The 18,443-nt window shown below is 33.6% G+C and overlaps 1 protein-coding gene across 1 annotated transcript; it reads right to left on the bottom strand.

Moving 5' to 3' along the window:
• Positions 1–5,391: 5,391 nt before the first annotated feature.
• Positions 5,392–16,984, bottom strand: LOC110684405. The gene is made up of 13 exons (XM_021860858.1): positions 16,563–16,984; positions 12,127–12,279; positions 11,261–11,470; positions 10,978–11,067; positions 10,712–10,828; positions 10,259–10,528; positions 9,540–9,699; positions 9,323–9,400; positions 8,339–8,439; positions 7,656–7,826; positions 6,846–6,920; positions 6,619–6,726; positions 5,392–6,098 (listed from the first exon to the last, which is right to left on the bottom strand). Exons 1-13 carry the CDS (start codon positions 16,959–16,961, stop codon positions 5,760–5,762), a joined length of 2,271 nt encoding a protein of 756 aa, XP_021716550.1. The 5' UTR covers positions 16,962–16,984; the 3' UTR covers positions 5,392–5,759.
• Between the last annotated feature and the right edge of the window lie 1,459 nt (positions 16,985–18,443).

Raw genomic sequence — 18,443 nt, 5'->3', positions numbered from 1 at the left:
TGTAAGACGGAGACCCTAGGGTGCACTGGTTCAAAGAGTGGAAGAGTGGAACTATGGAAGGGCAAACAAGGGAGAGGGAGACTGAAAATGACTTGGTTGGAAGGAGTTAGGAAGGATATGAATTATATGGATTTGCATGAGGATGAAACATTGGATCGTAAGGGATGTAGGAGGAAGATTTATGTCAATGACTACACGGAATAATCAATTTTGATTCATGTTAGTCGACCCCACTTATGGGATTAAGGCTTTGATTGATTGATTGATACCCTTGTTCCATATGAGCTACTAAATTATGTACTTCCTCCATTTTCTTGAGTTCTACACACTTTTACTTTAATCCCTTTATGTCAACCTTTTATACATTTTTTTGTCATTTCTTACCCCACCTTGTAGGCTTGTAATATTCCTTACTCTCTATCTCTCCTCCTAAAAGTAAAGTACCCTCATGCTATGTTACTCAGCCTCTTCACTCCACCTCAAGTACCCTCATGCTATGTATGATCTTCGACACTCCAACATGAGAAGTACAATTGGACACTTCATTCTGGAGTCCTGAACCAAAATCAAGGAAAAACTCCACAAAATGTCCGAGAACACTTGTACAAGTACCCATGTCTGAGAAGTGTACCCTGACTTAGAGATGGTCCCCCTCTTGAATTTTCTTTAATTTATGTTTGCTACTAAAAATAAGTACAACTCAGAGGTTTTACATTATATTATTTCTAATTTTTGTTCAGTCATTCCTGCTGTTTCCAAAATCCAAACACGATAATATCTAATAGAGAAGCATCTTGTTGGCATTTTTCTCAAACACCTCAAGCAACAGTTTGGTTTGCCTTAATTAATGAAAGACCTTGTTAAAAAGAAAAAAGAAAAAAACATGCGATCAACAAACATACCAAAGAAAAATGACATCTCCCTTGAAGCAGATTGAATAGAATCAGAGCCATGGACGCAATTCATCTCTGTGTTTAAGCCACACATTGCTCTGATGCTGAAAGCAAAATGGAAAAATTCAAAATTAGAAGCAAAATTTGGCAAGATAAAAAGTTCTCCCGTTGAAACAAGTGCCTGAGTAAACCATCAAATAGTAAGCCAACTTTAAGCCCAAAAGAAAAGCATGGAGGCAGAAGGAAATAAAGATTAAAAAAAGCTTAAAGAGTGAGGATTCTGCAGATGCGAACAACCTTTGAGGATGAGTGACTTTTGCCTTCTCCGCATCAGTGGGTCCAATCAGCTTACGCCAATCAGCAACAGCATTGTCCTTCTCCAGGATCATTACCAAGATTGGACCACTGGACAACAAATGTCAGATTGACAAGAGATATAGAAGACAAGAGGAGAATGCAATTCTTGCTTACAGATGGATGATTAACTGGACCATTCAGTAACCTCCCCCACGGCCCCACCCCACCCCACCCCCCTTTGAAGAAAAAATCTTCTTATATATATTTTCCACACATAGATAATATTTGGGCTTTAAGGAATTGCCATAAAACAAAAACATAATTGACAATTTGACATGCACTAATCACATTAGAGAAACATTCATAGTAAAATCGTTATGACATAGTGCTGTGGCCTGTGGGTATAAGAATATATACATAAGCAAGAATACTGATGCAGAAAATGAAACTTTAGTAGGCTCCACATGCACTACTACACCACCCTTACCCCATTTACATAGCAAAGATATAATTTGTGAGACATAGATAACATATCTTACTGGCCTTTGCCATTAATACATGGAAAATGCCAAAGTTAGTGTAACTTTAAGCTTCTTGAAACATTCAGAGTTTTCTAACATAACGGAGAGCCAATTCCCACCACTAAGACAGCATAAGCAAGTTTCCCAAAATTCAAACAAAATGAGGCATCAAACATGACATAATCTAACACTAATACATGCTAGTGACTGGGTGCATCTATCCAAATACTAGCCCTGTGACAGCACATGGTGCGCCCAATTGACTCTTATCTTATATGCAAAAAAAACACCTACAAGATCACAATAAAATAACCAAAGGGCAGACAGTTTTATAAGCTACATACATCCTAAAATTCATATGTTGGTAAATCTTTGATTCCCTTAGGAAATTATACCACACAACTTAAACAAAAAGTGATCAGAGAGCACAATACTGATACAATAGCCCCAACTGAAACTTAAAAAACCAACAATCCACATACTTTTACACTTCTCTATTTCTCAGAAAGCATCTTTTAAGATAAGGTGCGCATATAAAGAAATTGATTATTGCATTGTAATAAAAACAATTTGAGTAAAATCACATTGGTATTTTAAAAATGAAACTGTTAAGTGGACAGAAAACAAGGAAGAAAGATGGAAAAATATAAAGATAAACTATTATAATATAATTCCAATTTATTGAGCTGTATATTAATGACTGTGTTAAAGTAGAAATGCTTGATCAGCTGATCACATACCTTATCATGTATTTGACAAGACTGGGGAAAAAGCTTTTAGAAGAATGTTCAGCATAGAAGCTTCTTACAGTATCCTCATCAAGCTGAACCCTCATCTCCCTCTTAATACTAAACCCAGAATCCATGATTATAGCTTTTATTTTATCACTGTAATTACCATGAACTCCATCTGGCTTTATCATAGCAAATGTTTTCTCCTTCTCCATTCCTCCACAGCAAGAAAATCTGCATAATTTCATGTGGTTAAAATAGTCTAACCAAATAAAAGGACGCATCATTGTTCTAGGGAGAAAATCTCAGAAGTTGAAACTGCATCTACTGCACAAGTGAGTAGTACATTGGTTCTGACTCAGTAATTAATAGCAGAAATAAAAATAGAAAAATGAAAACTTAAAGCAATTATCTCAACAGATGAGGTATTGAGGTTAATCAACAACTGACAAAGAGTCTACCACATCTATGCAATGATAACATGATAATTATTTACAGAGTAATAACTTCCCACAATCCAGATTTATCATTTATGTCCACTCCAAAACAATTCAAGCAAAATCTGCTGCTAAGGGCTTAGCATAATCTTACTTTGTCTGTCAAGCATACTATGATATTAGCAAAAACAACCTCAAACAAATGACATAGATCAACAAGGTAGGAGAGCATGTTATAAAAAGTTCCATACTTATTAGGCTCTCAGCTACATGAATGCTATAAGCATCTACTTCATGTATGTTGGAACACTTGCTTGTGTCTCATTTTCCATCAGGACATATTGACATTAGAAAACACTTCCGTTTTTTGGAACTCACAACTGAATATTTTCAACCACTATCCTAGGATGAATATCATCTAGATGAATGATGCTGAAAAAAGCTTCTGGACAAGACTTGGACGAGAAAGGGACATAGAGATCTATGATTTCAAGAATGGATTATACGTGAGAGTGTGGGACTGAAGTAGAACATAACTGACATAGCATGTGACTCATACGTTCCACAAAATCAAGGATTAAGAACACAAAATGATCAGACATCCAATTATCTAAACCAAGGTAGTTCTTATCAAGAACTCCATCCATCCTAACAATTATATATGAACTTCATTAAACTCTTTTGTTATCCCCTAAAGATTTTTACCTTGTGCCAAAGGACATCAAATCATAGTATCAACACGGAAAGTGGAACCGACACGACAACAACCACAGTTGCAAACACAACGGAAGCCTCAACAACTGAATGTAATCGCACAGATGCAAAACCCTATGTTTGATACTAATGTCTATCATCAAAAAATTACTAATTACAAAAATGCACACAAATCAATGATCATCAAATCAACACTAATGATCATCGCAATCATTCAATTGAACAAAATCATCGAACGTCGTCAGCATTTGCAATTAATCTCAGAAATCAGCAATGAACATGAAAATTCACAATATTTGGAAAATAAAAATATTAAAAAAAAAATTGCGGCGAAAAACATTGTTGATTTCAGCGATTCAACTAGCATAAAATTAAACGAATAAACATCCATCGCACTTTATAATTTGAAGAAATAAACTGCAGCAATAATTTAGCATAAAAAAAAAAAAAAAAAAAAAAAAAGAAAACAGAAGAGAGAAATGAAAAGAAAAAAGAAAAAAAAAATACCTGCTCAGACAAAAGGCGGCTAAAATGATGAAGATGGAGAGAAATCTGTGAAATTGCGAAGCCATTGATGAAATAATTGGAGATTTGCAGAAAAAATTGGGAGAAAAAAAGGTTAATACTGCAGAATTTAAAAGATTAAGGGTTATATTTGCAGAAAAAGGGGATACTTAGATTAGAGAATTTAAGAGCGGGAAAATAGAAAGGGGGCTAAAATTTTTTGGTACCAAATGGTCCAAAGGAAAATTATGCAGTGGGCCACGTCCAGTGGGTCGTGAGGGGACGTGCCTAATTTCCCCTTTACCGGTAACAAGTTCAAAATTAAGGAGTAAGTAAAAATATATATATATATATATGGATTGAGCATTTGAGTCGCCCTATCATCTTCTATTTTGTTTTAGACAAAATAGGTTCAGGTAGTATTGATAATTTAAATGAATTCAAACAAAAATATGTAGGTCAAATGAATTCTTTCACCATGAATTTATCAATTAAGTTGAATACATAAAGATTAGTTTAGACATAGTTAGGATAAAACAAATCCTATATGAAATTGGTTTATCTCTAAAATGCACAAATGAACTATGAGTAATTATATATAATGATTAGCCAAAATGGTATCAGAATAATGCAATGTTATTATGAACATACAAAATTAAGTCACCTGATTCAGAAAATGTTTTTTTGATTTAAAAAAAAATTATGTGATATGTTCCATAACGGGTGTAGCATTTGTTTTAAAACAATTTATTAATGGAAGAGCAAATTACAAAGAGCAGTAAATGGTATAAAAAAAATCATAATAATAAATTATAGGACTAAAGGGACAAAGGAGAGTGACGTCAGGTTTGCCTCTAAATGGATTGTCTTTAAAGAGTACAAGCAACATTGACTTGTTACTTGTTAACATTGTCCACTGAAATTAAATTTTTTATAATCTTGAATATTAAGTATATATTACATACAATTACATACAATTGAATTGTTTCCTATGACATGCGCCACATATGTACGACCCATGTCTTGCCTTGGGGCAATATAGATTGTGAGGACATGAGGTAAGAAAATTTTAGTGTTTATGATTTGCTTTTTACATTGTAACTCGTCTATCTAGTAGAATCATAAAGAACAAATCCTATGGATATAATTCAAACCCTAATTTGAAAATAACCATTCAACACATTAACCTACTTAGCTAAATTCAAGCCCTCAAGTTATTAAAGCACCAAAAAAATCAGATCCACTATTAGTTGTAAGTCTTGTAACACTGTTTCAATTAGTACAGATGATCATCATGATTAATGCTCGAGTTTATGTTGTGTCTTTTTTACCAAAAAAGAAAATACAAGCAAGCGGTATCCTTGTGTATTATTTCAATTCCCTCCTAAGAAATGGAAAACATTAACATTGCATCCCCATTAATCCACTTCTTAGATTTACTCAGCTAGGACCAAATAATTGGATTCCATAACTTCTTTTCCTTCCATTGTCTCCCGCAACAACTAAGCTAATAATCCCAAGACCAGCACTTAATGTAGCTAGATCCAGAATTAATGTAGAGTAACAACAAATTGTCTCGAAAAGGATCTCACAACTCACAATTTATACATATACATATATTCATACATATTTCTTAACAATACATTATGCTTCGGTCTAGAGCTAGCAACAATTGTCGCAAAGATCAAAACAACAATCGATGCACTGACAACATGCGAGGGCTGCACATACTTGAGAGAAAATGATTATGCATCGATCATTCACCGTAGAGAGTGTTTGTATAAAACACATGCAACAGAATCGATCAAGCAACTTGCCACAGTAACCAGTCGCAGCATTGACTAAAAACTCTGTTGTATCAGGAGCTTTCACGACCACCCCTGGAGGAAAATTTTGAGCAGTCTTTTCCAAATCCCCAAAGCCAACACCCATACTTTGCAATAGAATTATCTTCTGACTGTTGATCATCTTTTGCAGACTACTTTTTTCATATGCTTCTTTCTGTATAGATGATAAGGAACCAAGAGTTGTATGAAAAAATTGACCATGGTCAAATTGTGGTTAGGCTAAAAGGAAAAATTCATAAGCAACCTTACACTCAATAAAAGATGTGAGACATGATAATCTTCCAAAGTTGCTAGCTGTGGGATTATACAACACCATTATACGTACTAAAGGCCTAATAACCATCTCAGCTAATCATATTTCATGTAACAAAAGGCAATAACATAGCATATAAACTGAATTTTCTAGGCATAGGGGGGCCATGGCCTGGGTAGGCCCGCCCCTAGATCCGTCCATGCAAACAAGAAAGGGTTATATCGGCATCAACTAAGGAAATTTAGTATTTTACTCAGACAAGGACAAAAATCTTTCAATGAAAATATAGGCTAAAATTATATAGCCTATAAGAAGGTAATACTCAATATTCAAGTATGCTATGTGATAAAAGAGACTTGTCAAGAATAATTGCATAGCAAAGGTGGATCCAATCTTTAAGATAGGATCTCCAAATACATACCCCTTGTATTGTGATGGCATCTGGTCCTTGATTCCACACATCAGTCTGGAAAAGAATCATGCGAGTGTATTCTGATAGGACTCCTGTTTGCATACTTATCTCTGCTACCTACAAAAAAAATCAGAAGTAAACATGAACTAGAAGAGTATACAATCAGCTATTATGCATAAATGTATCAAATATCAATACAAAATAGATATTCAGATTAGATAGATAAAAATTCCAACCTGCCTCTCTACTTCCTTGCTTTCCATAAACCAAGCTTTTGCTGTTAGTGCATCAACATGCGCCTTTGCAAATACCTATTCAAGGGGAAAAAAAAAGGTTTAGATTAAACATCATACCAAAAAAAACTCAGCGATCACAAACTAAAAGGTCATATTAGCATAAATATTGACATTAGGACCAAATATAGTTCCGTAATTTTGATTCACTAAATAGATAGCTTATTACATTAGGCCCAAATAGATAAATTTAGTACATTCAGGAAACAAACAAATAGCTTAGTGGTTATGGCCAATGCAAGTACAAAGAGGTTCACATCCAAGAGCCAAGCAAAGAATCATAGCGTCCTGCTTTTCAAAAAAAGAATCATAGTGTCCTTTTGGGAGTGTCACAAGCATAGAATGGATAGAAAAAAATGGAATTATTATAGAAACAAAATACCGGCATAAAAAGATATGCATAATTGTTTTTTTTTTAGAAGATTTTGGCAAGATAATCTATTGCCTGAGCCTAAGTTTAGAAGAACGATCAGAATAAGAGGATAGCAAAGCAGAGATCTAAAAAAAGTCAGAGGGCAAAGTAGTAACAATTAAGGACAAGAAAATTCCTGTCCATCAGACAGGTAAGCAGGGAAACACTACATGGATGTAAAACCCTTTACCCTCATTCTCCAGTCCCTCTCTAACGTGTTAAATAAAATCAAATGCTTCTAATATGAACAAACGATTCCTGGATATTGGCAAACATGTCTTATTAGGTAAAAATAAGAAACTACTAATAGATTTATTTGAAATTAAAAAAAGTAAAATTACCTTGTCCAAAGGTATATCTTTTTCCTTCCATATCTTAAGGTCTGTCACAAAATTACTCATATCTGCCAAGGTACCACGAACCATTAGAGATTCTGGTAGCTTGCCTTCGTATCTTCCTGATATTATAATTGGGCATCCATATGAAAGGTCTTGAATCATGGATGGATACAGCTGCACAAAATAAGCACAAGAAAATTTAACAATAAAAAAATAAATAAATAAATAACCATTCCATTCAATAAACTACTATCATGTATCAAACAATATGATAAATCTTCAATGGGCCAAGCACAAGCATATGCCAAAGAAGAGTCTGACTGACAACTTCATTAGTCAACCTCATTCTACATTTTTCCACTTTTCAAAACACACAGGACATCTTTTTTTGTGGAGCAGGATCATAGCCAACCAGGGAGATAAACAAGAGTGTACACTTCTTCAACTTCTAAAAAATCATTTCTTGCAGCTTCTGAAACAGCTTCTAAGATTATCAATAAAAGACAGGTCTGATTCAAAGTCGTTGGGAGCACAAAACTGGCACGCAATAGTTGGGAGGATAAAAAATATCGGATTGCAGAAAGCAAACAATTCTAATTTCTGATCTTATGAAGAAAAAAAAATGCAGCAAGGCATTCCCAAATAAGTTGCCAAATATTACTTTAAAGTTTAAACATGTATCTCACCGTGAGTGACTGAACATGGCTCAAGCCATCAACTTCAATATTTGAAAGAATTACTTGCGAAGACACTGTGCAAAGTCTCTGCAGTCGAGGAGCAATAGATCCTGGGGAAACAGGAAGGGGTTTATTTATACAGTATGGCAGTATGTCATCATCATGAACTTGAAAATGCTATACTGCTGATCCATGTTCACTGCCTCAATCTTTCTAACAATTACATACATACTGGAAAATGTATTAATATAAAACCATTACATTATAGAACCTAGAGCAAAGGAAGAAAAGGGCAGTCTTGCACTAAATAGTCCTATGGGAATTGGGAAACATATCAGCAATGGTTAAGAAATGACGATTTATTAGCCAAAACTTGATAGTTACTCCATACAAGAGGCCAAATTTTACCTTGGTGCTTCTTAGGAACCTAGTGTGAAAAAGTATCATATTCCCTGTTACATATAACTATATAAGAACCTGCTCACTCTAGTAAATGTGTGAAATGATGCAGATGCTCTTTTTTTTTTTTCCCCATTGCATCACGAAATTTCTGCCATGATGCCATTGTCGCATTCACCCATCAAAGTCATAGATTGCACGCATAGTAAAGAGCAAATAGAGTATTACATTATATTTTTTTGAAATTGAGTATTACATTATTTAAATATGCAGCAGTAATTCAAATTGTATGTAGGAGTAGATATTAGTCAAGTCACTCAGTCTGCAATTTTAGTCTATTTACTCATCAGTGACATAAAATACAAGCTGGTTGAAGTGCAAATAGAGATTTATTAATGGAAGTTATTTCCAAACTTTGATAGTAGAACAATTAACAATTTTCTCCAGCAAATATATGAAGTATTTATTCTTGATTAGTTTATCAGTTGCAAACATGGACACGCATGATTGCATATTCAAGACTAGAGCAGTAACGTATGGAAGACAATAACTAAAACACAACAAAGAAGCAAAGCTCGAATAAATAGAATTTACCAGCATCATAAGCAGCATCATAATGGCCTTTAGCTTTCTGTGCCAAAGTTTGCAGGAAGTAGTGATTACAATATGAACCTGTACAGAAATCCGCAAAATAACGAACCTGAAACATATTTTGGAATGCTAAAGCCCCTTCCCCAAACCCCCTAAAAAAATGACAAAATACATTGCTTAGTACCATTTTCGAACAAACATATACACATTACATGCTTACCTATGCCAAAGGTAGAAATACGGAGAAAAGGTAATTTTTCCTTTGTTATACAGTAATCTTGCACAACATTGCAAATGTCTCTTTCATTTTCAACAGCACCATCAGTAATAAGAAATATATGAGCCATTGAGCTGCTGTCATGTGACACCATTTCTAGAGCCTGTACAAGCAGCAAATGAGACAAGACAAACACAAGAATGCAGAATTTTATAAATCAAATTACATACGCAGATACGTTGATACGCATACACAACTTTCCCAGTGAAAAAGTACAGAAATATTACATGAACAGGTTTATAATAGATCCAACAAGGCATAGCAGTATTTTTTATAGTAAAAGCAACACTTTCATTCAGAAATGCCACCTAGCCTGCTACTTTTCAACAGGACATATTGAGAGATAGAACAGCATTTATTGCAAAAGGAACACTTTTTAAGCTAGCTATGGGGAAAAAATGAACAGTCACATACATGTATAAACATAATCACCGCAGTGCATTGTCAATAGAGCTACATAGTAGAGTGAAAATAACACAGAGATAAGCTTTTTAAGACAATCATAATTGACACGAAAACTAAGAATATGTTTCACAAGGAGATTATATGTATGGACATCACCATTCACCACCATACACAATATAAATAAAAATACAAAGCAGGCTGAAAGTATCACAGACTGTTTGTAGTCAATTATAAAAATCAAGAGAAAAACTAAAAACCTGCTTCATTGGGAGCAAAAGGTTTGTGTCTCCCTCTGGAATTAACTTTATGCTGATCCACTCACTGACTCGTTGTAGTGCTTCATGGGTTGCCAGTTCCATTGATGAAGAAAATGAGTGACTATCCCCATTAAATGCTATGATATTGAAGAGATCATCTTGATTTAAGTTGGATAGAAATGCCAAGACTTCCTTCTTGACGTTTTCAATAGGAGCACCTTTCATGCTACCACTTATGTCTACAAGGAATATGACTCTCTTCTTAAACACCTAATAAAAATGTATGTAAAAGGGAATTAATATATAGCCAGAACCATTTGTTCTTCAATCACTAAAGGAAATTAAACACTGCAAAAGGTGCAAGACAGCACAATGGTGAAATTTTTTTAAAAAATCAATAATGAAACTGACAAGTTAGAGGAGGTAATCATGTGTGATGAAGAGTGAAGTCACCTTTCTATTCTGAGTTTCCCCAGGGAAAAGATAAAAGGCAAACATTTCTCTTTGATCAATATCATTTGACGAAGGAGAATGCAATAGAAATCCACCATGTATGTCACTAAAAAAGACCTGCAAGGAAAGAAATAAACAACTTGAGCAAGAATGAAACCCAGGAGTCCTGTAATTCAAGATGTGTACAGCACTGTAATATGCATAATTGCATATGATTATACACTAGTTTTAGAATTTTATACAAGAACCAGAGTATAATGTCTTACAGAATATGAAAATTCAAAGTCAGTTTGCGACCAGGTATCAATTTCTTCTTCATACAAAAAACCAAATTTGCCAACCTGACGCTTCAGTTCCTAGAAGAACAAAATAATTATATAACATACAGATAATGCTATTAGCAATTAATAAAAATAATAAATACAGTAGTGAATAATAAACTTATCAAGAAATGAAAACGAACCTATACTTGTATTAAAAATAAAAATAGTAAATACTTGTAATAAGCTTATTAAGAAATACAATGACAGCATTGGGCAAGACAAGTACCTTCAACGGGTGGGTGGCAGCTTTGCATTGAACTTCTGCATTAGTACCAGAATTGACATTCAAAAGTACCTTCTGTTTTTTAGAAATTTTCCCGCCTGGAGTGACGTACACTGGAAAACTAAATGGCAATTTCAGCAAGAACCAACCATTCTCGTACATTAACCTCTGGGACCACTTAGCTTTAACCAGAATCTTAGATCCTCCTTCAACCTTGAATAACAAATTAAATCTGTCATTGCTAAGAAATACTAAGAATTAAATGTAATGCACACAGGTACACATCTATCGACCTTTTACTTTTATTTTTGGTACGTGAAAAGTGGAACATATATTTCTTCCAATCATCTTTGATACTATTTAAAATCCCTCCACAAATGCCTCCAGCCTTCAGAATTACTTCACTCTTGATACTTTGCATTGCTAAGACAAATGAGAATTTGCAGGTAAAAGAATTTTTTGCACAAGACTCTATAAGATACAAAACTCTATAAACATCTGCTAACTCCTTTTGGAACTTCAGCATTTACCTCAGTTAATGTTACTATGGCTTGACCAAAGTTATTGCCTGCAAAAGCTTTTTGCTTTGCCAAATCTTAAAGATTTAAATGTCTTAAGGAAAATGTGATTGTTCCAAATTCAAAACTCCTTTTAATGTTTCTAAATTCAACAAATCGATCAGAGCATAGCTATCTAAGAACAGCCAGCATATAGTCCAACTCTTTATCATTTCTACTTTTCTAGCACTCTCCCACCTTAGAAAAAGATCAACTCCCAGAGTTCCCACAATCCAGTAAAAAAATAAGGATACGATATGTAATCACTCGTATCAGCCACATGAAAACCACTAAAAGTAAAGAATGTAAAACCTTAGGGATCTTCAGAGTGAAAATATTGGGCTTCAGGAAGCCTCCATACTCAATTTTGTCTGATCCATCCAGATCTGCTGCATCTTCTACCTTGACAAGCTGAGAAAGATATGAACCTCCAGAAGCATCGATTTCAAAACCTAGAACTGAACCCTGTTAGCCAAATTATGGTTTTCTTGAGAGCCCAAACCAAACAAAAAAATAAACCTTGTAAAAACAAAATAGCAACGATAGCAAGGGATATGTGTGCGTGTTTACGTGTGTGTTTATGTAAGATACCAAAAAGCTTCATGAAATGTAGTGACTCTCACCACAAGATAAGTTTTCATCATAAGCAAGACTCTTCCATGAACATATATATTTATGTATTGACTGCTTCAAAATTTAATGGACAAATGATTTAACTTATAAAATCTAGTTCGTTTAGCCTGTTGTATGGCCAAGTTTGAAAATGAATTTTAATCAAAACATAGACAAATGAAGATTGCATAAATGCATGCACAATACACGTGCAATTTTGTAGTGATTTTTAAAACTATAAATTACAAGTCCAAGCATATCTGGTAACACATTTTCATGTTATCATCACATGTTATCATACTTCAATCACATTAATCATCGAAGCCTATGCATAACTGTTGCAATTACATGGATTCTGTATTCTATGTTTTCGAGAGAGAGGGAGAGAAGAGCAGCCGGGGAAGGGGGGGGGGGGGTCTTGTTTTGTTGACTTTTTGTCATTATCATCACATCCAACTAGGACCAGAATCATCAAATAACTCCAATTTCATCTCTCATACAATTCATAGCATACACATGTACTAAAGAGCCACATGAAAGGGTTATTAACAGAATAGAGAAGATCCACAGAAAGCATTAGGCATCAAAATTTGATCAGGAGGAAGTATGTCGCAAATATGTTTCACGAGCCACAAAGTTTGACAGCTGTACATAAAAATCCTAAGCCGGGACCACTGACAAAACACATTCTGGTTTTCTGACAGCTTTGCATTGAAAGGCCCATTTGCCCTGCCTACTCGCTTGGCAGTAAGATAAGCAATTTCCCAAATAATAGCTTCCATTCAAGGAATTCGGGTCCCAGAATGGATTCATTGAAAACAAAATGACAGCCCAAAATATAGACATTCTGCACATTCTGCTACAGTGCTACCTTCTTCCAAAAATCATTATTCCGTACTAAACTTCTATATTGGCCTATTGTGTATGCCTGCTAACTTCTCCGGTAAAACATCCACTCAAATCACAGTGGTACCTTATAGGGAAAAATCTGGCTATGATCACTTTGTGTCATGTCATGATCCCGGCAAAAAATTAACAAGGCTTGATCCTACTTCCTAGTTGAGGATGACATAACTTTTATTCTTGTCCAAACCGACAATATTATAACTAATTCACTTTTGAATTTTTGATATGCAGAAGTATAAAGCAAAGGTTACTCGCAACGCTACCAATTTGGCCCAGAATTTGCTCACTAGAAAAATTGTGCCACAAATATATCTTTATTAGCCAAAAAGTTTGAAAACTTTGCAGCACTTAATGACCCTTATCAAGGACCGTTAGTAAATAATTGTACAAGGTCTGTAAAATAATTGCTAGGTCCTAAGAGGCCCACGTAATATTGTAAAGTCTAGACAATAAATAATGAAAAATCGGTCCCAAATTGGATTATTGAATGATTCTATAGATAGCAAAAGAAAGATCCAAAATATTGCATAAAGATTTGGCATTTTGCTACCTTCGTTTTTCCTTTTTTTACTTATAGGAGTTATAGACAATATTTTGCTGCTTTTTTCTGTTTATTATCAGTAAAAGGGCACTACTGCAATCAGCTAGATTCTCTGATAAATACTCCACAAAGTAGCACCTAATGCCAAAATTGCAGCTGCACATTATAACTTTCCACACTCCGTACCAACAAAATAATGTACTCCATAGAATAAATCATACCAGCAAAATATTGCACCACTTTTGATATGAGAGAGATATTATGTACTAGTAATAGTTCCCTTATTACGAGCAAGGGCCTCACCTAAACATTGGACTTTTTTTTTAATGACAATAACACAATAATTACTCTTCTTTACTTAATGACTTCTTTGAAAAATTTCATATTTCTATACAATTCCAAAAGGGGTATTACATCTTTTGTCTATTCAAAAGTTCAAATCCTAAAAAGTTTTGTAATCAAAAGCCATCATAATTGTTCAGCAAAGTTGTATCACCATTAAAACATCGACATAAATTTAATGTTTTCCAATGTAGGACCCTATAGTCATTTCAAGGCCAATAATTTTGCAGATGAATGGCTATTGCCTTCCCAATTTCCCATCGCTAAATAATACTAGGGAGTACCAATTAGTTTGAGTTGACAATTGGTAATTAGACTAATTACGTACCATTCACAACATAATTTTTTAATGTCAAGTACTCTGTCAGTACTTACTCAATAAATCTCCAGGACATCCCCAAGCTATGGCCACTGCTCACTGCATTATACACCCCCATGTGCCATTCCGCCATCACCGATACAGGGAACTGCCATATACCACTGCCCATTTGTCCCCGCGAAAGTTGGCTCGTTAAATAATGACAAGTTAACCCAATATCCCACAACAAATGTGTCATCGTTTTAACCTTTCAACAATTGATGCTAGTTCAATTAGTATCATATGAGATCCTTTCAACAATTGATGCTAGTTCAATTAGTATCATATGAGATGTTTAACAATGTATCCTTAAACAAGGAATTATCTTTCTTAAAGTGAAGATTTTCTCTTCATGAGACGTCCAACAATTTATCCTCTCTTCCTATTTGGAACAAGGGAATTGTTAAAATTATACTCAATATACTTTCTCTGCTGTTTTAGATTAAAAACTTTATACCTTCAATAATTAACATGATCAATCATCAATAAATTAACAATTACTTCGTAATATTTTGAACGTATAAAATAAAATGAATCTTCACATGGTGAGTGAGGTCGTGTTTTTTGAATCCATAGTTAAGGATGTCAAACTTTCATAATTTTAACTACTCCATATCATGTTATTATTGATATTAACAATTAAAAATGTGGCAAATGTGTCAAAAGAAAATTACTTAGGGGCAGATTGAGAATTTGGGATAATTAGGCCATAGGCCCTATTCTCAAACGAAAAAAAAAAAAAAAAATCCATTTTGATAAAAACAATCTTTAGTCACTAAAAATTAGCAATTTTCAAAAACAAATATTTTTTGGAATCACTAAAAAAAATTAATTAAAGAATTATATTGTTTCCTCCCTTGGTTTTTAATAAATGTTATACTTTGATTGACACACAGTTACAATTTTATTAAGTTAAATAAAATAAGAAGTGAGTGGGGTATTTAGATTTATAGTACAGTATTAAAAATTGTAAAAGAAAAATAGTGGGTTTAATAGTTTATTGAAAAGTAATAAATATAAGAGAGAAAGAAATATAAAATAAAATAAAAAGTATTACTCCCTAGTGGGTTTGAATGGAGATCATTAAAGGCAATAAAATGATACTCCGTGTTAAAATGTGTTCCGTAGCTTTTTACTCCATATAAAAAGGAAGTGTAACAATTATTAACATACGACTGCATTTGGTAAGCATAACACGTATTAAAAAACAAAGGGGTAGAGAAAATTACGGAGTATTTAATTTTCGACCAAAATAAGGTGTAGAGAATGGAACCTTTGTTTAGGGTTTTTTGACAAATTTGGGTATTCAGTACGTATTTTATTAAGGTAATGCTTAACTAAGAGATATCAAAAATTAACCCGATATTGATAGTAATTAATCAGATTTCAGCTTATATAAGAGGCTGGGAGCAATTATTTAGATGACTTAACTTAAATCAAACCAAAGGAGACCCAATCTGATGTAATCCGATTCATATTTCGGCTTATATGAGAACAAAGGATTAGAATTAGACCTGATCCAACTTAATCGAACCCGATTCAATCACCCGTTTGACACACTCTAAGCTTAACTAATTTTGTATGCACGCAATGTGCGCTAGTAAAGCACCATTTATGATGCCAAACGCTAAAACATATTTCCGGATATAAAGATAACGACTAAGCTAAACTCCGTATTTCAAGTCCGTTTATAAAATTGGACACCAAAATTCACACAAATTTTTAGTACTAGTATTATTGGGGTTACTTCATCAGTGTTTTAGAAGTTATTTTTTCTTTTACAATTGACGACACCGTGTGACCGGGCACATATAAAACGAGGTAAAATTCTCGAGAGTTACCAATACTGCTTTCACTTAAAAGTTAAAAATTCTTTAAGATTGCGTATATCATTTTCCTTTAAGCAAACGACCATTAAAAAAACAAACAATTAATAGTACGAAAAATCAAAATGCAACAAAACAAAAGACATGAGAGTAGCAAAACTACCTGCTCTCCCATAGGAATAGCGAGAAGACAATCACACTTCTGAGCAGCATCAACACAGTGCAAACGCCAAGTACCACTCAAATTAACAAACGCCATATCCAAATAACAATCAACCTCAACTTCAACGCCGTACATATGAAGCGGAATCAACGCCGGAGGTTTACACCGGCCATGAACATACGGTTGATAACTCTTAATGTCAGGATTATCGATCATCGAAGGGTTAGAAACCACCGCATAAACCATCGGAGAAGTCGGAAGAAGAAGCTGATCTTCCGACGAAGATTTCTCCATTGACGACGGAGGTTGCGGCGGCTTCATCGACGGTTCTTTGCCGTAGTAAATGCGTTTAGAGAGCTTTAAGCCGAGTTGGACTGATTTGTGGAAGTCGTCCGCCATTGTTGGAGCTTGAGGAGAGAGAAAGTTTCTGGTAGTGGGAGTTTGAAGAGAAGGGATTGGATTCTGATTTTTGAAAGGGAAGGAGGGAAGAGGAGGTGGTCTATGTTTGGTGAATTTATGTGAGGGTAAATTGGGACCGTTTTTTTTTATTATTATTCTTGACTTTTGGTATTTTTGAGGGGTTTTTTTTATAATGAGAGAAAAAATTGAATTAAAAATTTTGAGTGTTGTTTTCAGGAGTGTAGCAAAATTGGTTATTGTTGCTTTGTTAGGAATTGGACCATTTAATATTTGACACGTTGAAATATGGAAGGATGGAATGGGAAGTTCACCGGCCAAAATGGATTAATTTAAGTAATGGTCTTACCTAGTTTGAAAATAAATTCTCTAATTTTTTAATACTTTGAACATGTTGACAGGTGATGTATCGGGTTTTACTTTGAATATCAAAATACTAGGTTAGAATCCGTGCGATGCACGGTTTATATAAAGTCTTTTTTAATTGTACATTATAAAAATAAATCGTTATTATACATGAATATAAATAAGAATTACGTATACTTTGTAATTGTAAATTTTTTTATTTTAATCAAAATTATGATATAGTATCGGTTCAACGTTGTCGAATTCATAGTTAATGTAGGAGATCATTAATTAGTGTGCTGTTTAAAATTGTTTCAATTTCCTACAATGAATTGATAGATTTTAATTGTAATGTAGAAGCTTCCAATATTTAAATATCTAAAATGTTAAATATGATAGCTTCCCAAAAAAAAAAGACATCATCATTGCATTTAGGCGGGAAATTTTTTATTGAGAAAGCGACACGTCGGCAATTGTGATGTCAACAACTTCTGTTTTAATAATAGTTAATAGATATTCCGTATTATTTAAGTTATAAAATATTAATTATTAATTTTATAATTAAAAAGACAAACAATAATAACTAAGAATATTGTTTCAAAAAAATAATAATAATAATAACTAAGAATAAGCACTCTCAATCAAAATTTTGTACAAATTATTTAGCATACAAAATTGAATGTGAAACATAAAAAATAAAAAAAAAAATTAAAAAAATTACGGAGTAGCAAAGATAGTAAGAATAATAGCTTATTCTTTATTGGTCTTGCGTGATGAGATCTTAGTTGGTTTTAATAGTGTAAATCATAAAAGTGATGCACCCGGTTTGCTATTTTCTTTGAAAAAACATAGAATATACCGTACAGGCGTACAACATGAATCTAGTAAGATCTTGTATGAGTTTACATACATGAGTATATAAAAAAAATTAAAAATACAATGTATACATCATTACATTAATTAAGGATATGAATAAGCAAGAGATTAAAAGTTGTGACTAGAACAATGGAGTTGTATTTGGTTTTTTTTATAAAAGATGAATAATTGGAGTAATTATGTTAAGAAGGTGTTTTTATTCACTTAATTTGTACTTGTCTAAACATACTTTATACGATATAA

This window comes from Chenopodium quinoa, unplaced genomic scaffold, assembly GCF_001683475.1.
Source record: "Chenopodium quinoa cultivar QQ74 unplaced genomic scaffold, ASM168347v1, whole genome shotgun sequence".
In the NCBI taxonomy this organism is placed as follows: Eukaryota; Viridiplantae; Streptophyta; class Magnoliopsida; order Caryophyllales; family Amaranthaceae; genus Chenopodium; species Chenopodium quinoa.
This window is presented reverse-complemented; position numbering and strand designations above follow the sequence as displayed.